This window comes from Haliotis rubra, unplaced genomic scaffold (assembly GCF_003918875.1).
Source record: "Haliotis rubra isolate DU_JTF1 unplaced genomic scaffold, ASM391887v1 Scf588, whole genome shotgun sequence".
NCBI classification, from domain to species: Eukaryota; Metazoa; Mollusca; class Gastropoda; order Lepetellida; family Haliotidae; genus Haliotis; species Haliotis rubra.
In genome coordinates this window covers 455,776-481,794 of record NW_025767288.1, presented here as the reverse complement: position 1 = coordinate 481,794, position 26,019 = coordinate 455,776, and the positions used below count along the sequence as shown (strand labels likewise).

Here is a 26,019-nt window from a genome sequence, read left to right as displayed (position 1 = left end):
CTAATTTTCTAAATGATTAATTTCTTTAATTCACACCCAATCCCACCCCTATTTCCAACTTTGTCAGTCGCTAAATAGGGAATACTACCGGTAATTCTATGTCATGCGATGGTTATCTGACCCAGAATGTTATTAGGAATAGTGAACATTTGTGCTTTTATAAAAATATATATAAATATCATATTGTGGACATCCCTCTTGTTTTCGCCAGAGGTTCTCACGAAGCACATGTACTATTCTTCCCCGTCATATAAATGTATATCGTTAGGAAATCACAGCCCAAAACACTTGACATCACATTTAAGGCTGAACAGCATGGGCCGGGCCTCGGCCCTACGACCTGGCCAAGGAGGAGTGACCTACTGAGCGGTCAAGTGCACAGACATTGTCAAACTGTGGTCATTGACTTCAAGATGTTCAATATCGAAACGTAACAGTCCCCTGAAAATCAGTTTGAGCAAAGAATTAGTTTCCGTTTGTTTTAAAAGTGCTTTGAGAATATTCATTTTCCTTTTTAGCAGTAGCATTAATTGTGAGGTGATTAGGTGTAGGTGTCAAATATATTTTCATGAGTGATTTTAGCTTTACGCCGCTTTCAGCAATATTCCAGCACTATCACAGTAGGGGACACCAGAAATGGGCTTCACACATCGTACCCATGTGGGGAATCGAACCCGGGTTTTCGGTTTTCGGCGTGACGAGCGTACGCTTTAACCACTAGGCTACCCCACCGCCCCTTATTTTTGTGAAACTGTTTAGTGTGGATATCTCACCCTTTGCGATGAATTTGCAGTAATTTACAAAGAGCATTTAGGAGCAGTTTTAGAGTAGGGCGCAAACTCAAGTGTTTCTTGAAACAATAAATGTCTCCCATTTACTGCGCCCATCACACGTCAGTGTATCCGTACGACCAGGACGTTGTTTATAATATATACTGAACAACATTAGAAACGCACCACCCATATGATACGAAATATCCCCGTCAGACTGAAATGTACCCATGATATCTGAGCATCGTCGGTGCATTTTAGTGTGGTGCGTTTCTTATGTTGTTCAGTATATATCCTCAGAGACTAGTTGTTAGTCTATATATATATCCATAAATAGGGTCCGTTTAATTTGCGCCAAAGCTCTATGTTATAGGGTGCGGTGGGATAGCCTAGTGATTAAAGCGTTCGCTTGTCACGCCGAAGACTCGGGTTCGATTCCCCACATGGGTACAATATGTGAAGCCCATTTATGGTGTCCCCGGTCGTAATCACAGGGGGCGTGTCACGCTTAGAACAGGTTAGCATATCACGCTATAGACCCTACCCTAGAATATGTCTTTCTAACGCTGTTTCTAAGCGTGACACGCCCCTGTGGTCGTGATATTGCTGGAATACTGCTAAAAGCGGCGTAAAGCCCAACTTAACCCACTCACTCCTCTGGAGGTCTACCAATGCGTTTAAAGTGGGGTTAGAACAGATCCATACGCTGATCGCTAGGCTAAATCGACCAGTGGTGAAAGGACCGTTCATAATTTATGGTGGAGAAGGATCGGATCATGATTGTTATGTTCGAATGACCCCTCACCCTTAAACAAGTAAGTGACCCCTCCCCCCATGTCATGTACCGCCAAAGAATAAAATGTGTGACCCCCACTACACCCCCACCCTCCCCCTTAAACTCATCATCATGCACCTTCCCTAGCCATAAATTATGAACACTCCCAAAGGCTGATTGACTTGGTTGGTAGCGTGCCAATCACTGGATTGTCTGGCCCAGACTCAGTTATTCATTAGAACCCGTCATAGCTAGGTTATTGCTGATTGCGGTGTAAAACAACAAACGAGTAATCCATCTACAAACCCTGGTTCAATTGGAATTAAGGTATGTAGCTGTGTTCACAGTGCACCGTGCTTATCGTAAGGAGTTGGCTTGCTAACTGTGTGTAATCGCGTATCCAGATACTGTCAGGAATTGTTATACCTGACCAAATTCAGTTTAAGCCTTCGTGATCGCTGCAAAACCGTTGACACATTAACTAACTTTTGCTGAAAAAATTGAAACGATCCTGCCATGTTATTTCGGATGAATCATTAATATACGATGTATTTGTAATTTATAAGATAAATGAAGCAGATTCGAAACCGCATTAAATTGAAGTACTGGGAAGCAACGCGTCCACAGCCGAGACAAGCAGGTTTTGCAGTTTAATATGGCACAGTGGTGTCCGTGTTCATCCCAACCTTCCTAACAGATGTGATACAGTTAAAGGGGCGGTGAAATAGCCTAGTGGTTAAAACGTCCGCTCGTCACGCCGAAGACCCGGGTTCGATTCCTTACATGGGCACAATGTGTGAAGCCCATTTCTGGGGTCCCCCGGCCGTGATATTGCTGGAATATTGCTAAAAGCGGCTTAAAACTTAACTCCCTTACTCGCTGATACAGTTAAAATGGACACAGCTTTCCACTCACTCACGCATGCCCGCACGAACACACATGCGCACGCCTCGCAGCAGTGTAAGTCCAGTCAAGGTGGCTGAGCAACAATAAAACGGCCAATTAGTTCAAGACAAGAAATAGAGATGCTATACAGAGGCGGAGATATTTTTCTGGTGCATTGATATCCCTTCTGGTCTTCTCATGAATTCAAAAGTTTTTAATACACCTACTTTGGCAGATATAAGCACATACTTCCCCGGCTAGACTTGGACCAGCGTTCCAAGATGATCCGATACACCCTTTCTAGAGATTAAGAAAATGAAAGTGTGGCTTTGTCTTTTTGTAGGATGAGCGGTAATTATCTGTCACTTAACTTCTTTGCGATCCCTCGCTTCATTCCAAATACCTCACGCCACCTATTAAATACACAGCAGACCTCCAATGATGACGCCATGGCCAAATCTCTTGTCTACAGTACAGCCTTAACTGTGACGGAATCGCCAAACTTTTTAAAAAATAAAGATAAATGCCAATCAGAGACTGCCGAAATAAGTTTACTATATGTCTATGAGTGAAAGGTTTGTGAAAACTGACTGTGAAGGCAAAAATAGAAAGGGGGTCTGGCACAACAGCTTCGTTGTGGATTAATTGGTGTCGCCGGTTTTTCTCAAAAGGTGCATCTGTTTATATTGAAACACGACCCCCATGCTATCAGCGTTTAACACACTGCTCCAATTGTTCGTTGGCTGACTACAAGATCTAGTGGTGAAATACACCGATTTCCTTCGAAACGAAACACGATCTCTCCGTTGAGTCACGGAAAGTTAGCGAAAACGAAAAAGAAAGTAGAATTTTTTCAATTTATTTACAAGCATGTGAAAATGCTCTTGAACCAAAATATGATGCATAGATGGAGTGGAAGCAAATCAGATAAGGACGTCATGAAACAAGCTTCTCAGTTTGAAGCTAAAAAGTCATGACCTGTAAAAATAATGCATGTTAATTTGATATAAGGACACAGACGTCGCACCGAAGTAAACCTTGTATTTTTGCTCGGGTTGAGTTTCCACATCATAAGACCTTACATGCATACATAACAATGAGGTTATTGCTAGCTACAGCAACTTTTGAATGTTTCATCCTAACGTGATGAAATCAACGTCGCGGTAGGCGAGCTGGCTAAGGCGCCAGGCTAGTGATGCAGCGAGGTTGAGGTGTCGGGATCGAGCCCACCTGTGACCGGGTGTAAAAACCTTGGAGTCAACTTTGTGTGCAGACTCTTTTAGTGTTGTCACAACCCCTAGTGTACAGTACACAACCCTGTGCACTTAAAAGAACCCACGAATCCGTTGGTATTTGACCAGATGGTGGCAACATGAATACGTGCAAACACCTAGTTGTGGGTACAGCAACGTGCAGTGAACATGGACAAAGCACTGTAACTATATGTCCCAGTTCACCCAGCTGTGAATGGGTACCTCGTTAGGATGAGAAAGCCACAATAACTCGGTGCGCCTAGTGACTGCAAGAGTTGTATACTCCCTGGGGATTGATAACACGATGTGACGTTGAGATTGACATCCAATGATCGAGGGAAAAAATACCAGCGCCTTGAGCATGCACTAGTGCGTGGATATGTGCGCTATATAAATATCCTATTATAATAATTAAAATAATAATAATAATAATAATAACGTCGAATGTGAAACATTTTCTCAAAATTCGGTTTCAGTTTGAGAAAAAGAGAACAGAATGAATGCTTTATAAGGAACACGAAAGAAAACCATTGTTTGATACTGAAGTGCTTTAAAACAATAGGATATACGTTTTTAATTGATGGGTTAAACAGATATGAATGCAAGAATCGTTTTATTTTATATGACTGTTTCAGTTTGAGAAGAAGAGAACCGAATGATAATTTTAAAGAAAAGGGGAGAAAAACTTTCTTTGATATTTAGTGCTATGACACAATTAGGAATTGATAGGATAAATTGAAATGAAGAGAAGTGTTCGTTATTTCATATATGTGTTATCGGTCACTTGAAATATTTACTAGCAGATATAGATTTGGGGTTAAGAATGAGTCCACCTACGATTGTCGTGAAAGGCCACAAAGTGGATCGGGTCAGCATATCCCCTTACCCAGGGGTGGGGTAGCCTAGTGGTTAAAGCGTCGGCTCGTCACGCCGAAGACCCGGGTTCGATTCCACACATGGGTACAATGTGTGAAGCCCATTTCTGGTGTCCCCCGCCGTGATATTGCTGGAATATTACTAAAAGCGGCGTAAAACCACACTCAGTCAGTCTTACCCATATGGTGTCGACCGTTGCTCGTAATATCAATCACTGGATTATCTGGTCGCGACTCACCTATTTACAGACCGACGTCATATAGCAGGACCATTGCGGCGTTTAACAACATGTCAACAAAGACATGTTAATTTCAAATTTTCAAGTTCTATCCGAATGGAACACCTGCAGATAAAGGTATATGAAACACTTACCTTTCGGTCGTGCCAAAATGACCAGAAAGAAAGACAAGAAAACACAGGCGACGATACATCCTTCAGCGTTCCTGGCCATAACGATATGAAATTACGTTGTATCCACGAGCGGCCACTGTACTTTATCAAAGACAGGATGTCAATTTCATTTTCGTTGATTCTGAAGACCTATACCAGATTCCCGACTTCCTCCCTAAGTCGCTTTCGTCAATGCCCTATATCGACAGCCAGCATAGGAGCGGACCACAATAGGTCATTAACAAGTTTTGATTGACACGGGCTTTCTGGCTTAATGAGACCAGCTCGGGCTGTGAGTGGCTATCGCTCTCCGCCGTCAGGTTTAAGTGAAATGTTGATATAGATGCATTGAAAAATTGCCGCTTTTAAATTAAAATAGATGAGGTGTTTAAGAGACGTGGGCGGGCGTTGGTGGCGAGCCGGATTATTAAGTTGAAAGACCACATGGGATGGAAGCTCGTCCGTGTACACGCCTCGAATAAATCAGTTTTTAGCAGATTAAATTCCACCGATCTACGATAGAGAGTAATAGTTGTGGAGGCATGTTAAACAAGCAAGTGTTTATTTCTTTCTTGGCATAAAGTTGCTTGCTGATGTTGACGGTTTTCAAGATAGGCATCGGGTCATATCAGATGCTTGAGGTCAAAGTTGAGTTCACAATACATATTTTACCCACGTTTGAATTTAAGGGACGTGTGATTGATGATTCCTTTGACAAGAACAACCACTAAAAATTTGTTCTTCGTGCTAGGAATACCGCACCATTGAAATGTCGTTGCTATAAAAAAACAAACCCAACAAACATGATATAGAAAAATGTTCAAGTATAATTTGAATCCAGTCAGAGATACATCTCGATGTCAAGAGAAGGTGCTGCACGCGTCTACCACTTTGGGCAACATTATTTAAAGTAACATGCTCGATCTTGGTTTGAAGTGTTTCCGGGGAATCGAACCTTAGGGGTGAAGCTCGGTGACGCTAAAATAGTCCCTACTGAATGTGTACAATACTGTATGTATGGTTTTAAATGTTCAATATCAATGAGTTGAGGTTGAACGTGCAGGCACTGTTATAGACGATGTCAAAACGTGTTTTAGGTTTTGTTTGTTGTTGTGTTCATTAAGCAATGTTCCTATAAATAGTCGTTGCGGTGGGGTAACATGGTGGCTAATTCTTTCGCTCGTCACGCCGAAGATCCGGGTTCGATTCCCCACATGTGTACATTGTGTGAAGCATATTCCTGATGTCCCCCGCCGTGATATTGCTGGAATATTGCTAAACGCGGCTTAAAACTAAACTCACCCACTCAGATTCTATAAATAGTCGGATCTGAAACAGACAATCCAGTGATTAACATCATGAGCACCCACGGACACCATTGGGGCACGATGACCAATTGATCCATTTAATTGCCAATTGGTATTTATTAGGACTTAGCCAGTCAGGCGACTTGTCACCAATATGGAGACAATATTGATAGCTTAATTAAAAATATATATACTAGCCACATAAAGAAACTGTGCATTGTCAAAATATTATCCCAGTTGATAAGTACGATAACAATGTCAAAGGTACAGATAAACTTTAATGGAGGGATCATGGGACCATAACAAGTCGGGAGAATTTCAATTGAAAAGTCAATCACAATGACGTCACGAGTCCACAAGCGGGACAGGGGTCAAACGGCCATGTCACAAGCTCAATAACCATCGGCATTGAGAACAGCAGTGCATCGACGACGCATAGAGCCTATCAAACTTGCAAGGAAGGCTTGTGGGATGTCACGCCAGATTCTCTCAAGTTCTGTTGCAAGGTCAAGGACGTTATCTGGCGGATGAGGAAGACGGCGTAGACGTCGATTCATCTCGTCCCAAACATGCTCTATCGGGGAGAGATCCGGTGAATTTGCAGGCCAAGGTAGTAAGTCAACGATGTGGTGTTGCAAGAAATCCATAGCAACCCTTGCCGTATGAGGGCGGGCATTGTCCTGTTGGAATGTTAACCCAGGGCCATGACGTTGCAGAAAAGGAATTGCCACAGGTCGAAGAATCTGATCCCTGTAGCCCACACCAGTTAAGTAGCCCTGAACAATCACCAAAGGAGTTCTTTGGCATGCTGTTATTCCATCCCAAATCATCACGGAATCACCACCAAAGCGATTCCTCTCCAAGACACAGGCCTGTGCATACCGTTCTCCCACGCGTCTATATGCACGTTGACGTCCATCACTATGGGAAATGTTAAACCTGGACTCATCTGTAAAAACAACATTTCTCTGCGGACAAAACAAGGGTCTGCGGACATGATTTCGGCACCACATTCGGCGAGCTTGTCGATGACGTTGTGTCAGGATAGGCCGTATGGCGGGACGTCGTGGTCTGATCCCGTGATGACGTAAACGTTGTCGAACTGTGTTGGGGTGGTTACGGCGAAGTCCTGGGATGGTTCGGGCAGTCATCACTGCAGTCTGAAACCTGTGGCGAAGATGGGTCACCCTTATCCATCTGTCCTGTCTTGGCGTTGTTACACGTGGACGTCCAGAACGTGGCCGATCGATGACGTCATTTGTGTTCTGGTAGCGTCTCACCAGTGTAGAAATGGTGTTCCGGTGGCAGTGGAAATGTGCAGCCACTTGTCGTTGAGACATTCCCCCCACGGACCATCCCAATGGCCTCATGACGTTGTGTAGACGTGAGCCTTGGCATGCTATGCGTTTCAATAGCCGTTTAATTTTTTGAACGATCGCAAGGGCAGGGGTTGAGCTTTCCAAAGTGACAGTATTGTGTGGCATTCATTTGCTCTGTTTCCCTTTCCAGGAATGCACGTGCAACAACGTATTGCACGTCTCAACCCACTGACGTCACGGAACGTGGCACGTGCATGCATGTTGGATACATGTCACTAATCTCTGAGTTTAAATCCTTATGTGTCCACACAGGTTTGATAAATTTAGATTTTAAATTTTTGTATGCACAGTTTCTTTATGTGCCTAGTATATATACTTAAAGTTTTTACACTTTTGGATTTTCTATAAGTGGAATTGAGTAATATATTCAACTGACTTAGTAATCTACTAAACTATTTTGATGTATACGTGTGTATACACAAATATTTCTATTTTTATACAATTTATGGTTTCATGTGCACATCAATTAATACGTATATGCTTGTCCATCTTCATTAGCAGCCAAACTGTAGCCACACATGTTGGTGGGGAAGTAGTCGCTCCAAGGTTGTACTGAGTGCTTACCATGTATGTATAGTAATTTCATCTTTTAAAAAGGATAGTCTAGATAAGATGACAGTATATCTAAGAACCCATGTCTGTTATTTATTATTTTTTAGAAATGATCATTCAAACTATTAGTTTTTACCTTAGAGACTTATGCAAGTCTAGCGGGGAATTTGGCCGCGACGTTAACGTAATCACGACCCTGATTTATTTTCTTTACAACGTATGTGCTACAGAAGTGTCCACAGTTCGTTATTTACAATGATGTGTATATTGCTATTAATTACGTTGTAAAAATATTTGAGGTCCTGCACATTAAAATAATATTGATCGAACTGTTTGCACTTAAAACGGAAAATGTTGACCCGGACCATCGCCAATGACGTTGATTATCTCCAACTGTATCCTTGATATACTCACATTCCACTCGTGTACTTGTCAACGTCTTATCTGGTCTTGGTGAGCTGGGATGAAACGTGCGTGTGATTACGTTCATGCGCTCATGTCTCCGTGTATGATGCCGAATAGCCTTGCACCAAGGCTGTACTGAATACTAAGCCCATGCGGGTATAGTTATTCTATCCTTTAAAGAGACAAGTCTACATAAGCAGCAGTAGCGGACGCCAGTCTGTTATTATAAAATATCTTTAGAAATTATCATTTAAACTATTAATTATTACCTTAGAGACTTATGCAAGTCTAGATGCCGAATAGCCTTGCACCAAGGCTGTACTGAATGCTAAGCCCATGCGGGTATAGTAATTCTATCCTTTAAAGAGACAAGTCTACATAAGGGGGCAGTACAGGACGCCAGTCTGTTATTTAAAAGTTATTTTTAGAAATTATCATTTAAACTATACTGTAAGCCATTAAAAACGCAATTGGTATTTGTTGTCCTGAAACTTACAAAAGTTCTATTGCAGATTTTTTCCTGCGATACAGAGGATGTAGGGATAAAAGGCTGTTATTCTGGCCCATTTCGAGTTCGAGTCCCGGAGCATTCCTCTCACATGAACTTTGATACTTAAAACTGAACCTTTGACATTTCTCGTAAACACAACCACATTCATGAAACACGTTGTGCACATGCATTACCTGCACCCAGGCCCTGTAAAAGCACAAGGAATTGTGGAACTCAATCACTTTGAGAAAATGCCACACTTGACACAAGACGAAAGGAATCAGGTTATCGGTATGGTCAGCCAAGGTGCTTCAGATGTGATGATTGCCAGGCACTTTAATGTGCATCCATCCACTGTAAGTCGACTCAGACAACGTTTTCGGGCTACCGGAAGTGTTGCTGATCGTCCGCGACCTGGTGCACCACATGTGATAACAGCTCGACAAAACCGCAATATCCGAGTTTCACACTTGCAAAATCGGTTCCAAACAGCTGATGATTAGGCAAGGAGGACAATTGGGACACGTCAACGTCATTTCAGCGCCCAAAAAGGTGCAAGGACGCCTTGCTGCCTTCAACATCCGGTGTCGTCACCCGTACCGAGGTCCAACCTTATTGCATCGCCACAGACTTGCCAGACAGCGATGGGCAGCAAATAGGGCCAATCTTGGCAACAGGACATGGCCAGATGTCATTTTTTCAGATGAATCCAGGGTTAACTTATCCTTTGCAGATGGACGTCCACAGATTTATCGACGTAAAGGAGAAAGACTTGCGCCAAACTGTGTCCTTGAACATGATCGTTTTGGTGGGGGTGGTGTCTTGATCAGACCACAGACCATCAGAGGCTGCAGACCATCCAACAGCTGTTCCTGAGAAATGTGTGTCTTTCAATGCCCCAAAGACTGCGAGCATGTCTTGCAGCGCACGGTGGACACACACGATATTGACTGCAAGTGACCCCTCCTTTGTGTGATGTCGTTGTTGCATCACTGATGTTGTTGTTGACTGGACATTTTCAGATGAAATTATTCACAGATGTTCACTTAAAACATATCTGCCAGTTAGGTTTATATATGTTGAAATTAGTGTGAGTAAAGAAAGTATGAATGTCAAATTGCATTTTTAATGGCTTTCAGTATATTAATTATTACCTTAGAGATTTGTGCAAGTCTAGATGCCGAATAGCCTTGCTCCATGGAAGTACTGAATGCTAAGCTAATAGGTATATAGTAATTCTATCCTTTAAAGAGGCTAGTCTAGAGGGCGCCAGTCTGTTAGAGGAATATTTATATATTTTAGAAATGATGAAGCCTGTCATACAGACCCTGAAGCAAATATATCCAAGAAAGCCCACGCAAGTCTAGAAAATGTGGCAAGTCTAGATTTCCACAGCTTAATGAAGAAAGTCTCAGGGATCCTTTTCATTATATTTTATTTTTTACTATGAACTTTTTTTTCTGTAAGATATGTTTATTTCAGAGACTAGTTGTTAGTCTAGAAATGATCATATAAACTATTAACTGTTACCTGAGAGACTTGTGCAAGTCAACATGCCGATAGCCTTGCTCCAAGGCTGTACTGAATGCTAAGCCCATGGATGTACAGTAATTATATCCTTTAAACAGGCTAGTCTAGAGGACGCCAGTCTGTAAGAGGAATATTTATATATTTTAGAAATTATCATTCAAGCTATTAATTATTACCTTAGAGACTTGTGCAAGTCTAGATGCCCAACTAATACCGGTTTATAATGCCAGCCAACTGAGATATCTATCATTCCCCAGTTAAAAGGTACCAAACTGAGACACGGTATACTGACTCCCGGTCGAGCTGTTTGTTTCGCTCCCAGGCAGGATAATAACAAGTACCATTGTAAAGGTCTGTTGGTGTGACGACTGGAATCGAACCACAGACCTTCCTGTCTTCGAGCAGATGCCCTATCCACAAGACCACGGAGATGTAATCTGGTTTAGGTCATCTACATGTCTTATGTTTGCATGACAGCTGAGATTCCTTGTGTATGTAGGCCGAGGTTCTCAGGTATTTGGGGGCGGTGGTTATAACGTTCGGTCAGGCCGAAGAGCCGGGTTCGATTCGAAGAGTACGACGTGTAAAGCCCATTTCTGGTGTCCCCCTACTGTGATAGTGCTGGAATATTGCCAAAAGCGGCTTAAAACTAAACTCACTCACTCACTCACTGATTGATACAGTTAAAATGGACACAGCTTTTCACTACCTCACACATGTCCGCACGAACACACATGCGCACGCCTCGCAGCAGTGCAAGTCCAGTCAAGGAGGCTGAGCTACACTGAAACGGCCAATTAGTTCCAGACAAGAAATAGAGATGCAATATGGTAGAGGGCCGGGGAGATAATTTTCTCACTCACTCACTGTCTGAGTCTGAGGCATTTTGATGCCTGTTTCCTGGAATCAACTCACAAACTTTACGAATTTGAAATTGAAAGTCACTTTCAAATATTCCAAATATATGAATGTAAACTCACTGTCTGTTGGAAGCCGATTAACTCAAACCTCTGACGTTTAGCATGTTTATGGACAGAACAAGGTTCATGAACTGCCATTAGGGTGAGGGGGCGAGGTGGGTTTTACGTCGCTATTCGCGATATTCCAGCAATATCACGGAAGGGGACACCAGAAATGGGCTTCAATCATTGTACTAATGTGAGGAATCGAACCCTGGTCTAAGGCGTGACAAGCAAACGCTTTAACCATTAGGCTACCCCACCGCCCCAACTGTCATTAGAATTCACGATCAACAGTTTCTGGAGTAGGCAAGTAGTACTTTTTATTGTGGCCAAATATTGATATTTCATTTGATTTAGGGGAGTTTTGACTTTGGGGGTATACGACTTTTCATTTGATATTTAACTTTTTCAACTGATTCAACAAATCCAAATGTCACGGTGCTGTTTTCCCCGATCATGTGTTGCATGGCACGTGTGTTATTCATTATTTGCAAACATGAACGTGTTGTTTAAGGCGGACATTTCTAACACTGACTAAGATATATCTAAACCACGCATCACCCTGCGGCCATTGTATTTAATTCTTCATCGCCCTTATCAATGGGCTACGATTATTCAAGCCAACAATACAGTCGGCACCGCTCGAATCATTCCGTAAGGTTTCGACCTTACCAGTGTGTTCTGAATGAGTCACACCTATACCACCAATAAAACTGTGGACAAAGCAAAGTTCAGTATATACTAAATGTCAATCTGTGTTTGGAGATAACATTCGCGTGAAATCGTGTTTATGAGAGTTTTTTCGGTGAAAACCTAAACGATAACTAGAGGTGATCAATCTTTTTATACGATAAAAGTTCATTTGTAGAGCTCTGGTATCCCCACCTGGCTATGTTCAAAGCCCTTTTTCAGTTATTTTGGGGGCGGGATCGGTTTCAGAAAGGTACCATCTGCTGCCGCCTCTCACCAATTCCATGTCGCATTCAGTCATGGTTGCAAAACAACTTGTTACTTTTTCAATCCGACCCACGCTTCACATTAACGGTGCTTAAATGAGTTTCAACTTTATACCTAGTCTGTCTCACAGTCCCTGAACCACATTATTTCCCTACTGCCAAGCCCTCTCTGCAGTGCTAAAGCCCTAAACGAAGCAAGTCTAGATTTCCCCAGGTTCAGGTTCTGAATCTCTGGTCTCCCTAGGGCTCCTTTTCAATATAAATGGGCTTGTTTGTTACTATCAAAGTTATATATATTCAGAGACTAAGCCTTAGTCTACTTTATACCACACACCTTCCTTTCCGCTGCTTCCTTTTCGCTGCTTCGACCTGTAAATGATTGCTGTTGTCTCAAATGCATTAAACACACTGTAAATATTAACGTTGATATATTTACTTCCTTGACTCGGGGAATCCATAAAAGTTCCATAAAGTCTGTGCTTAATGTGATATTCCTCCAACGTGCTAGCGATACTTGCTTAGTGTGGAACTGATTTAATAACCTCGGCCTCAATACGGCGCCTTGCCTCCGACCCGAGACGGTATGCTAATTTGACAAGAAAGAAACCCTTGTGGCTGGGATACCTCAGCCCGTGCCTCAGTCTCTCTGTCGCTCATTCCGTCACTCACCCCAAGGTAGGTCAGTACGTGGTCACGATGGATCACAATGTGTCAATGTTATGGAGTACAAGGATATGTGTGTTTCATATACTAAGGAAGCGATGGTTTTTATAACTGTTTTCCAAACTATGGATAAAATGTTATCATTCCATGAAAAGGATCCGTGGCATATACAATTTGGGGAATTTCACTTCTGGCAGAAGATACAAATCGTCTACAGTACGTACAGTCTGTCGGTGGCGGTGGGGTGGCCTAGTGGTTAAAGCGTTGGCTTGTCACGCCGAAGATCCGGGTTCGATTCCCCACATGAATACAATGTGTGAAGTCCATTTCTGGTGTCCCCCGCCGTGATATTGGTGGAATATTGCGAAAAGCGGCGTAAAATCATACTCACTCGCTAAAGTAAAATCTAAATGTGAATGTGATGTGCATTGGTTTGTTTTATTTCTGAAGCTAGCTATTCATGTGAATAATGACGATCATTATCACTCCATGGAGGTCAGGATTTGACTGGGTTTACATAGTGATATGCCTCCGGTAGTGAGAATATATATACCACGATGCTATTTTTGCGTGACAAGCCCCCGACAAGCCTCTTTCCGATCTCATTTTAATTAAATTTCGCAGAGAGGTGTCGAATTGGAGTGAAACGTGTGGTTTCAAAGAATTCGTGCAAGACGGCCTAGTTTCAGAAAGTGGGTGAGTGAGTGAGTTTGATTTTACGCCGCTTTTAGCAATATTCCAGCAATATCACGGCGGGGGACACCAGAAATGGGCTTCACATATTTTGCCCATGTGGGGAATCGAACCCGGGTCTTCGGCGTGACGAGCTAACGCTTTAACCACTAGGCTACCCCACCGCCCAGTTTCAGAAAGCATCCGTAACGCTACTTGCATGTCTTTGCTCCGTCATAGTATAACGCAGTCGGATATATAGTATACTGTTATCTGATAGCAACGATTGTTGTAAGTAAACTTGTAGTAAGGTCACTGTGCGTGGAATTTAAAGCTATCTCCCCTGTTTGTTGACAACCATTCCAAGGACTGGGCCTTCCGGATCATTCGTGACCAACTCGTGTTATTCCGGGACAAGTCTTCTTGGAGGTTACGGAAGGGGCGAGTGGTGACGAATGTCTTCCAGATGTTCGGGAAGGAACAGTTTCCGGGGACGTATATAGATCTACCTACGATCAGACTTTTCGGGCAATCTACTTTCAAAGTGCAGACTGAATTTGTCTCTGAATCTGAAAAGTCAAAACAACGAATTTCTCACAGCTTCCAATCCCTTTCTGAAGTCGGGCCAAAACATCTGGACATTCGTCCTAAATCAAAGTGGGTACTTATTGCTGCCACACCATTGGACCAATCATTGTGTTGACCTGTTTCGTTGAGAAAAATATGTTTTGATTACTCGTTGAACTACTGTGGTCATTTTCAAGTTCAGTTTGAAAATCATCTCCTCACTATATATAGTGATCATATAAAATCATTGTCGTACTCTTATAAATGGACAAAATTCATTTGTTGTATATTTTTATATGGTGTTTGGGGTCGGTCATTCGATGAATACACACTGTCATTGAGAAAGTGGTCAAATGTAACATATGTACTATTTGGGATTGCACTTGTTTTGGTAAAGTACAGATTCTAGTACTTTTGTTGGGTTGAGTCCGGGATTCGAACCCAGACCCTCCGAGTAGGACACCTAATCGCAAACACAAAAAGTCGGCCACCTAATCCACTCAACCACCTTCCAGTCGCAGGGCGAATTGGGCGCCGAAGCTTCGCGACGATGATGACGACGACGCGTGGTAATGACGACAAAGTTAATGATGACGACAAAGATGATTATGATGACGAAGCTGACGATGACATGCTAAAACACAGATGATGATGACAAGCTAACGTCAGAGATAATGATGATGAAAATGATGATGACGAATGATGATGATGATGATGATGATGATGATGACGACGACGACGATGACTTATGCTAACGTCAGAGATGATGATGATGATGATGATGATGATGATGATGCATCGCCAACGTTACTATATAAAATGATATTCATATCGTTATCCTAGCATGTAAAACCCATTCACTTATAAAAAATATCACACATGCTTTAAGACTTTCACCATTACGCACGGTATCATGACCCTGTCGGAAATAACAATTATACGGTTACGTTTCTGACATGTGACGTGTGTGGGGCTTACTGCTTGCGCCGGACATCGTGGTGTGAGATCGGACGCAGTTTGACACAATCAATGATCAGTATCGCCACTCTCCTTGTAAACTGTTAGAAGGTCATGTTCGCTGTTTCAGGCTCACACTCAACTCATGGTATGACGAAGTTAGACATTGAGACAATGACGTTCGCCTCGGCAGGACAAACATGTACACGATTGTTTTTTTAGTTGTTGTTTAACGCCACACTCAGCAATATTCCAGCGGTCTGTAAATAATCGAGTCTGGACCAGACAATCCAATAATCAACAGCATCGAACTACGCAAGTAGGGTACGATGACATGTGTGAACCAAATCAGCGAGAGTCTGACCACCCGATCCCGTTAGTCGCCTTTTATGACAAGCATGGGTTATTGAAGACCAGTTCTAAACCGGATCTTCATGTGTCTGGTGGTTTCTGAGATGCTTACAGACAATGCCGACCACAGTCTGAGTTCACGTGACCTTCAGGATCAATGGAATCGCGACAATGCGACAAATGGGCGAAATGTCGCATTGTCGCAATGTCGCGTGTCGCGTTTTGGTTAATTTTGCCTCTTTTGCTTGTTCTTGAGAGGGCGACAATGCGACAACGCGACAATGTCCCTTCTCGGATTCCATACTAATGTAAGAGTAGACTAACAACTAGTCTCTGAAATGAACATATTTTACATAAAAAACCCAGTTCATAATAATAAAAAAATATAATGAAAAGGAGCCCTGAGACTTTCTTCAATTTCAGAAACTGTGGAAATCTAGACTTGCCACACATTCTAGACTTGCATGGGCTTTATTGGATAAATGTATATATGTTTCAGGGTCTGTATGACAGACTAATGTGAGATCATCTGTCCTGAGTAGTGACAGTGAAACAGATTTCGCTGATTGTCCTTTGGATTTAAGACAAGGTTGTATTTTAACTCCCATCTTATTTTCATAATTCAATAATAAATAATATAATAATATAATATATTATACTTCGATCCCCGGCCGCGTCATACCAAAAGACGTTAACATATGGTACTTGTTGGTCCCTGCCTGGCGTTCGGCATTAAAGGGTATAAGAAGGACTGGTCGGCTCGGAGTCAGTATAATGTGTCTTAGTGGGGTATTCATGCTTCACTGCGGCATGGTATCTCAGTGGGCTAGCATTTATAAAACCAGCTTAAGTCTGGGCTAGTACAAGCAGCCCCACATACACACGCATGCATGCACGTCGTCATATGAGCGAAATATTACGACGTTAACCCCCATTTCGCTTCACTTCATTTCAAAAGCTCAGATTTCCGTCTGTTTTTGTGAGGTTTTGTATCACAAGAACACAATATCCAGCATGTCTCATTGAACTACGTAATCTCCCGAGCACAGTTGTCGTCTTGACTTTGAGATGTCTGTTCAGAGAATTGCATCCATGGATTGCGCTGACGCACCGACGTCATGGTGTCTTCACATTGGGTCGATAAGCCAATTGTTCTGAGCATACTTGCACAGACGGTCTTGTCGCCAGCACGACTACCGTAGGTCCATGCTTGAGTTACCATTGTCGTAGCGCTAAGATCGATTTGTGCCTTTGACTTTGTGTCGACAAACCCCTTTTCAAACGTTCCTCTAGTGTCTTCCCAGTGTGATCGGTCAGGTGTTTAGCTCGTCTTGGCTGAACAAACTCAACGCTAACGCATACCTTGACAATGGTAATTTTGTTTTACACTGGCGATGTTGTTTTAAAGGACGAGTAATTGTGTCAAATGTACAGGTACGATTTCGATTTGAAGAACAATAATCTTCGCGTTTGTAATAACTTGTACTATAACAATGTCGAATAGTCAATATATAAGTTCAAAGAAAAACATGATAATATATGTAATAACATGAACTGGATTCTCTGGGGTTGGGCATTGAGGTGTTTGGGGATTCCTGCGGTGACCTATGCCGACCATGATGGCGTTGATGGTGATGTTGTTGATGATGATGATGATGATGATGATGATGATAAGCCTAGTACATGTTTTCACGTTTTGCTTCGCTTTCAGCATGAGAGATCATAGCGGGACGGAAGTAGGTGAAGGGGGAGCAGACCAAGCTGAAGGCAAAATGGGTAAATACACTCGTGAAAGAAACTGAGTTTGTTAGTTTGGTTTTACGCCGTTTTAGCAATATTCCAGCAATATCATGGCGGGGGCACCAGAAATGGGCTTCACACATTGTACCCATGTTGGGAATCGAACCCGGGTCTTCGGCCTGACCAGCGAACGCTTTAACCAAAGAGCTACCCCACCACCCCTGAAAAAACCTGAAAGGACGTTACTCAGTACAAAACTGACCCATGAAGATCCGGGTTAGAATTGATCTTCAGCAACCCATGCTTGTCGTCAGAGGCGACTAATGGGATCAGGTGGTCAAACTCGCTGACCTGGTTGACACATGTCATCGTATCCCAACTGTTCGATGCTCATTCTGTTGATCACTCACTACATGGTCTGGTACAGGCTCGATTATTTACAGACCGTCACCATAAAGCTGGAATATTGCTGATTGTTGAAGAACAAACAAACAAAATCGTACAAAACTCCACAGTTTGGAAGTGTATGCGGGCCAGTGTGCTTAGCAAAATTCGCTCTCGGAACCGAGTGGCTGAGTGAGTGAGTGAGTATGGTTTTACGGCGCTTTTAGCAATATTCCAGCAATATCACGGTGGGGGACACCAGAAATAGGCTTCACACGTTGTACCCATGTGGGAAATCGAACCCGGGTCTTCGGCATGACGAGCGAACGCTTTAACCACTATAGTTTGGCATGAAATGCATGTGGACCCGGTTTTTGTAAATATCTCTTCATCCAGTGACCTGAACCGATATCAAACTGTGCAAGTGGATGTTTTGTCAGACAACCTAATCACATCACTGTAAATCACCGATTTTATGCATTTGTATTAAAGAATCTGTTCTATGTAACTGTCAACAAAATAAAACAGCAGAACGCAGACGATTTAGAAGGAGGGAGCCAATGACCTGTAACAGCGGCAGTGGTGGGTCATAAAGGTAAAATGCATGCAGTTCATGATAGTTACCTGTGCACTGCACAGTGATAGACTGTTTGGATCTTTCACATTGACTACTTCTAGCTGTCATCATGAAAGCTTTATTCAGATGATGCTAAACGTTTAATGAGAAATGTGTTGATTTTTTTTAAAAGAGAACAAACGTAGCAAACCGATTTATAAGGTGTCGGATTACATGAAACGTACAACTTTTGCTCTTGGCATGAAAAAGAACATCGTGCTAACAATTGTGACAAATAAACCAACAAACAAAACCTTGTACAAAAGGTGGTGGCATCCAAAGTTAGATTCTTTGACATCAGGGTCATCAGAGATGTCATCTTATTTGCTATAAATGAACACCTCTTCATACCACGTGCATAGCTGACCTACATTGACGAACGTTGACCTTTATGACCCAACACTGCCGCTGTTACAGGTCATTGGCTCGGCTACCCCACCGCCCCAAGCAACGAGAGAAACAAACAGTCGGGAAAGCGTGAGTGAGGGTGCCGGTCTCTTCAGACACCGGTAGGACCAAACTGAGCGCGGGAAGCAGTGAATTTGGGGAATTGAAGTAAACCTGTTCCACGGAGGCTCATTGTTTGCTTGTTTGTTTGTTGTGGGTTGCTGAAGACCAAAGCTCGCGGGTCTCCACGGAGACCATATCACCGTGTCCTACTGGGGACAAATACAATACACAACACAATCATTTTCTGGGTATGACATTCTCTTTAAAAAGAAACAACAACTGTTTGTGTCATATTTGATCTTTATCTTAAAATTCCCGATAAGATGTTATTTGTTCAGTTTCAGTTTGTTTAAACCCTGAAATTCCTGTTTTAGTGAGAAATTTTACCGCAACCTACAATTGTTGCGACCACCACGTGGCCTACGATGTTCAAGGGAGATGGCATGGTTAACACATCAGTATATATAGGATGTTATCGCATAACAGTCAAAAACAGTAGATAGCAGCAAAACAGGAAATGAACTGAAACCAGTATTGTTCATATTGTTTTAAACATGCCTGTGGTGATTAAACATTTTGTGCTATATTGCTTAATTTGTTAACCATTTAATGAAGACGATACTGTGATGTTTCTGAGTAGAATCCTCGCACGTTTTCTTGTAAAACAAGGAGCGACGGGATAGCCTAGTGGTTAAAGCGTTCGCTGGTCAGGTCGAAGACCCGGGTTCGATTCCCCTCATGGGTACAATGAGTGAAGCCCATTTCTGGTGTCCCCCGCAGTGATATTGTTTGAATATTGCTAAAGCGGCGTAAAACTAAACTCACCCACTTACATTCTTGTAAAACCTGCCTCACTTTGAGGTTCCTCGCCACATGTTGTGATATTGCTCAATCTGTTCAAGCGGTTTGAAAAAACCCCCACTCACTTACCTACTCATTTGTATCTAAACGACTTATTTAAGTCGAGATTTACCAGTCGCTTCTTTTTCTGTCTCCAAGACTCAAATGGAATTCAAATGGAAAACCAAGACGGATATTAAGAATTGTCCATGGTTTTACAGTGGACTCTGTCAATACCGGCATCACTCGGGACTTAATCAAAATGCCGGTTTTGACAGAGTGCCGGTTTAGGCAGGTTGCAAGTTCGCTTATGACGCCGGCGCTCACGGAAAGTTCACTGTCGTACTGTCACTTTTGCATTAACAACATGTTTGAATAAGAAACAAGGCAGTGCCTGAATGCACATTCATGTTTATTCATTCAAATAAAAATGTCTGAAAATACATTATTAAATTTCAATTGATCATATATTATCGGTAGAATTAAAATTATAAACTATTTTTCGCAATGTTATTGAAAACAACGATTCTCGGACACATGCTTCGGCAGCGGGTCCACAATAACATTGACAAAGAGCAAAGTAACGATGTTTCGAGGAAATCATTAAATAAATTGAATGATATTAACTTCCCAAGTGAGTAGACTGATGCCCATGATCACTGGATTGTCTGGTCCACATTCGATTAATTACAGACCGCCGCCATATAGCTGGAATATTGCTGAGTGAGGCGGTTGAGTCGAATTGGCCAGGCTACTAAATGCCCCCGCATATTTTGTTAAAATTCCTATTCATAGCATAGTGAGTGAGTGAGTTTAGTTTTACGCCGCTTTTAGCAATATTCCAGCAATATCACGGCGGGGAACACCAGATATGGGCTTGGCTAATATACATAGCGTTCACTGACATGAACGCTATGTATCTTAGCTAATATGGGCTTTACATGGGTACTTTTGTTTTCGGCGTGACGAGCGAAGGCTTTAACCACTAGGCTAACACCACCACCCCACCCCACCCCACACACACACACAAACACACACCACCACCAGACAAGGGGGTAAATAAATATATAAATATTAATGTACAGATATGTGAAGTGTTTGTAGTTTAAAAAAAATTCATCATCCAATACACTTTTTGCAACTACGGACGACTTTACAAAACGATAATATTACATTTTCACAGATCGTACAGGGAAAAAAATAACAATACTGCGCAGTTATATCTGTACCTGTTTTATTACTGTTCAAAATATCCATCCTTGATATTTCAGAATCGCGTGTAAAATATACGGAAATCCCCGAACATTAGCGAAGGATAACTTGAGCCACACTTCCTGTGTGCAGGAGTTGTCAGACACAAAACACACGTTGACCTTTTTCTTTGATCTGACACTTCGCTTGATTGCAATTGCGGTGATGTCATTCTCTTGACAAGGTTCATTCTCTCTTTCCTTTTCCAGAAGAAAACAGCAGTAATTTTGTCATCATGTCGTCTGCTTCAGGAGATTCGGCGTCTCTGTTACAGCGACTGTTTTCTGCTGTTTTCTACGGAGTCGCTTCCTTTCTCATCATCGTTGTAAACAAGATAATCCTGACAACGTTCAGGTATGTGGTTGGTTCCATTGGATGCCAGAGCTACAGATAACTTTTTGGGTCATTGAGTTATGTACACGCTTGTGTTCATCTCAATTGGGTATCCTAATTTTCCTTTGAGTAACCAAATGATATTGTACTCATCTCACTCAAGACTCAGTTGGGTATTTTGCCATTTTCCATTCCAAGATACAATAAAGTTTAATGTTAGTGTTTGTTATATATATTTGATCTGTAATATGAGAAACAATAAGAAAGACCGCAAGTTGCCAAGTTCATGTCCTGAAATAGAATCTCTCAATATACTTCAGTTACTTTATTTATCCACCGGTATCAAGCTGTATTTCACAGTATTGTGTGTACACGTGTAAGATCACATTTATTGAGTATTTACAAAACGTCAAGCGTACTTGTACGCAATAGCCTTTATAGGAACTGAGTTTTCACATAAATATTTGCGTAATTTACGCAGGTACGCAGCTTATCTGTACCTCTGGGATGCGTCATCTGTAACTGGATATCTTATATTTTTATGCTTTTTAATGTAAGAACGTGAATGTGTGTGTATGTTTGTTTATGTGTATGTGTGCGCTTATAAATGTGTATGTTTGTGTGTGTGCATGTGTTAGTGTGATTTTATTATCAATGTTTTTATAACTGATATTTGTGTCATATGGCCGGATGCTGTTCCTAAAGCCCTTGTCTTTTAAATGTCTTTTTCTGTAATTCGGCCTGTGACACAGGAATAAACTATATTTCTTCTTCTTCTTGTCTGTAACTTATATTATAAGGTGGTTAGGGACCGTTCATAATATATGGCTAGGGTGGGGGTGATGATAATTTTTAAGGGGGGTCACCCATTTTGTTCTGGAGAGGTAGGGAGGTCATCAATTTTGTACACATGCACTGGGGGGGGGGGGGTGGGGTCCTGCAATTTTGTAAATAAAAATATTTTAAAATTATGCTTTAAAAATATGGGAGAGGGGGTAATTGAGTTTGTGCATGACTTGCAGGGGGGGTCACTTGCTTTGTACATACATTTTTGGGGGGGGTCACTCACATTGTACATGCCTCTCTATAAAAATCATCTTCACCCCCCTAGCCATAAATTATGAACGGTCCCTTATTATTGCTACTTATCGTCAGGATTTATACACAAGCCAAGAGCCATTAGAGGTCCTAACAGTCGAGACATGGTCCTGAGACTGAGACTGAGTTTTGTTGATAGCAGTTATTTCATCATCCTCGATTATCTCCAGCTTATACGTTACGATAACTCTCCACTATACCCAGCTGGATGCATCCATGGCTTGGCCCAATGATTTTATTACCTATATTTCAATGATGGAAAGTTCATTTACACCTCAGCACTGTTTACTTGGGTATTTACAATGCTAGTTGACCATATAAGCTACATACCAAATGTTTTATGTGGTAGTGACATTCGACATGAGCAAAAGCCAGGGCCGTCATGTCAATTTCAAACTGGGTACTTTTACTAAAACTCATTGACAATGAAATTGGTTCTATTCTGGACAAATTCATGTAATTATTTTGTGTGTAAATAGTCCTACAAAATTGTAAAGAAGCAGTTGATCAAATATATCCAAAGCTTTTCGGATGGCAGTGCTCACTTGGGCAGTAAGGATTGGTGTTGTGTCAGACAGACATTGTAAACTCTTGAATGATGGTTTGTATTTAGGATATAGTTATTATGTTAGTGACATAATCACTTGCCCACCCACTGCACTTTGTGTGTTTGCATGTTTTCATGTTTTAACATTTATTTTCAGATTCCCTTCATTCCAGGCACTAGCTATTGGACAGGTAGGTGGAAGCAAATGATTTGTGTTGTATTTTATTTTAAAGTAGTGAAACTGAGTCCTAGGAATTTTCTTCCCATGGAGGCTATATTGGCTGACAAACTGACTCATCAAAAGATCATCAAGTTCGTTTACTCTATTGTTGATGGGGCGGTGGGGTAGCGTAGTGGTTAAAGTGTTCGCTCGTCACGCTGAGGACACAGGTTTGATTCCCCACATGGGTGCAATGTGTGAAGCCCATTTCTGGTGTCCCCCTCCATAATGTTGCTGGAATATTGCTGAAAGCGGCGTAAAACCATACTCGTTCGCTCTTTTGTTGATATACTGGTGAAGATCTGGGTTAGAACTGATCTTCAGTAACCCATGCTTGTTGTAAGAGCTGACAAACGGGATCGGTGGTCAGACTCACTGACTTGGTTGACACATGTCATCGTATCCCAATTGAGTGGATTGATGCTCATGCTGTTTATCACTGGATTGTCTGGTCCAGATTCTATTATCTACAGACCACCGCCATATAGCTGGAATATTGCTGAGTGCAGCGTAAAACTAAACTCATTCACTCACTCACTCACTCTCACATGTATGTTCTCACATGTAATGTATCACTTACCATGTATCTTGACCCATGTGAAAACAGCATAAGAAAGTGAAGGCTTGTTTGAATTGTTACCTTACATAAAGAGATCACCAGTGAAAACATGTGTTGAATATGTGGTGAAGATGCTATGAAATCATTATAAATCATAATATAGCTATGGAAACTGTAACTTTTATGATAAATCTGATCACACTGTTTTCAAATTTAAAACCAAAAACAGTTCATGTTTTTTTAAGAATGTGCTTGGTGATATATTTTCATTTGAAGGTGAAGTTCTATCAGTCTGTTTTTTCCGATGTGTTTCAGATGATGACTGGGATTGTCGTGTTGTTCATTTCAAAGAGGCTGGGGCTGATTCATTATCCAGGCCTATCAAAAGATACTGCGTTAAAGGTAGTAGTTAGGAAATAAACTCATTTGATATAAATTTCAAACTGAATATTTGAATACCATTTGACATTTTATATATTCAATATTTCAAGCCTCTAATATTATATTGCTGGGTTAAGAGCCAATCTCGCATGTCAGTCTGGAATATAATGATGACATGATAAAATGGATGAAGTCATAAGCTTCAGTGACATACGAACCTGCTTGGGTCATAGAGCGAGGTGAAAAATCAACTAAACAATGCTAAGCTGAAGTTGGTCAGATATATATTAACAATGTTTAATTCTTGAGTAATGTCCCAATGTCAGTTTGGGGAATCCTAAAAAGGAAGATGCCAAAAACACTCATATGCAATGATGGTTTCTGGGATCTAGTTTCATTTAATTTTTTTTAATAATCAGACGGGGCACTGTCATTCAATTTGCAGTGGAACTCATACATTTCATCGCTCACTCAATAACATATTTTCATCCCTCAATCAATCCATCACTCACTAGACCAAATACCATTTCATAATCATTGCAGCACTCACTCTGTGAGTTATTCCATCCATCAATTGTTCCATTCCTGAATCATTCCAACACTCACTCGATCACACCCTCCATCACTAATTCCATCCCTCTATCATTCTATCACCCAGTCACTTATTCAATCCTTCAATCATTCCATCAACCAGTCAATCACTTATTCCATTGCTCAATCACTCCATCACCCAATCAGTCATGTATTCCATCTCTGTATCTTTTCATCACCCAATCAGTCACATATTCCATGTCTTTATCATTCCTTCACTCATCCCATCAAGACCAATACTTCATCATTTCATCACTCACTCTTCTGATGATGAAGGACCTGACATGCCTGTTATGTGTTGTAGGTGTGGCCGCTGCCTCTCATCTATGTGCTGAATCTCCTCACAGGACTTGGGGGTACACAGCGGTTAAAGTTAGTTTTTCTACTGCTCTATATTATATAAACGACTGCTGAAAAAGCCATGTGTAGATCAGGGTTAGAATTGTAAGAGACGACTTGAATATAGCTAGGTGTTGCATTAAACAACCACCAAACAACTGTTTTAATAGGAAGTGGGACAAATTCTTCTGCGATTTCGTACTTGGTAGCTTGGGCTGCAACAATGACACTGAGGTGATTTCGATATGTGTCATGAATAATGGGTAATCAATATGAATCAGGGCCCCTATTCTCGAAAGGATCCTAGCCCTAGGATATCCTAACTTTGATCCTAGGGTCTAGGATAGGTGTCCTACCTTATTCTCGAAAAGTATCCTAGCGCTAGGATATCCTAACTTGGGACAAATACTAGGATAGGTTCTGACTTGTCCTAAGTCTATCCTAGTGGAAATCAACATGGTGTGGTTATTGTTTGTTCACCAATTTTGACGTTGTCAAACAAAATAACTTGCCTAAATTACATTTGAATTTACAAGAGCACACAGTTTTGATGTGTTACGAAGAGTTTTTTGAGTTTATATTATCAATTTATCGGTAATGAATAGACACACGTGTTGCGATGCACATATTCTTTAGATCTACAAAAGAGATTTGTTCAGTTCTTACCTATTCTCGGCCTTTTTGATCACAACATTGCTCTTTCCAGTCACATTGCCGTGAAATGTCAATGTCAAGGCCAACTTGATAGGGGAAGTAACTCCGATCCTGTTTATTTCCTAGGTGAATTTTTCAGTTTGTGAGATAATGCATAATGAGATTTCAAATGATGATTTTCATAAAAAACAAATACAATGAAAATAGTTTTTGCACATGTCTTTAATATCCTTATTTTTAAACTTATCCTATCTCACGACTTGCACCTCTCTCTCT

General features: G+C 41.5%; 2 protein-coding genes across 3 annotated transcripts in view; one reads left to right on the top strand and one right to left on the bottom strand.

Moving 5' to 3' along the window:
- LOC124254950 (angiopoietin-1 receptor-like) overlaps window positions 1–5,198 on the bottom strand; it is a 60,165-nt gene extending 54,967 nt beyond the window's left edge. The window contains exon 1 of the mRNA XM_046688787.1: window positions 4,932–5,198. Within this exon, the coding sequence (XP_046544743.1) occupies window positions 4,932–5,010 (79 nt within the window). The 5' untranslated portion in view covers window positions 5,011–5,198. The remainder of the gene's footprint in view (window positions 1–4,931) is intronic.
- The window catches only part of LOC124254951 (UDP-N-acetylglucosamine/UDP-glucose/GDP-mannose transporter-like), a 74,734-nt gene that overhangs the window by 30,183 nt on the left and 18,532 nt on the right, over window positions 1–26,019 (top strand). For both annotated transcript variants that reach the window (XR_006892586.1, XM_046688788.1), the window contains exons 2-6: window positions 17,452–17,516; window positions 21,273–21,375; window positions 23,157–23,190; window positions 24,094–24,180; window positions 25,055–25,122. Coding sequence is in view for 1 of the 2 variants with exons in the window: in XM_046688788.1 (XP_046544744.1) it covers window positions 17,452–17,516; window positions 21,273–21,375; window positions 23,157–23,190; window positions 24,094–24,180; window positions 25,055–25,122 (357 nt within the window). In the remaining variant the exon portion in view is untranslated. The remainder of the gene's footprint in view (window positions 1–17,451; window positions 17,517–21,272; window positions 21,376–23,156; window positions 23,191–24,093; window positions 24,181–25,054; window positions 25,123–26,019) is intronic.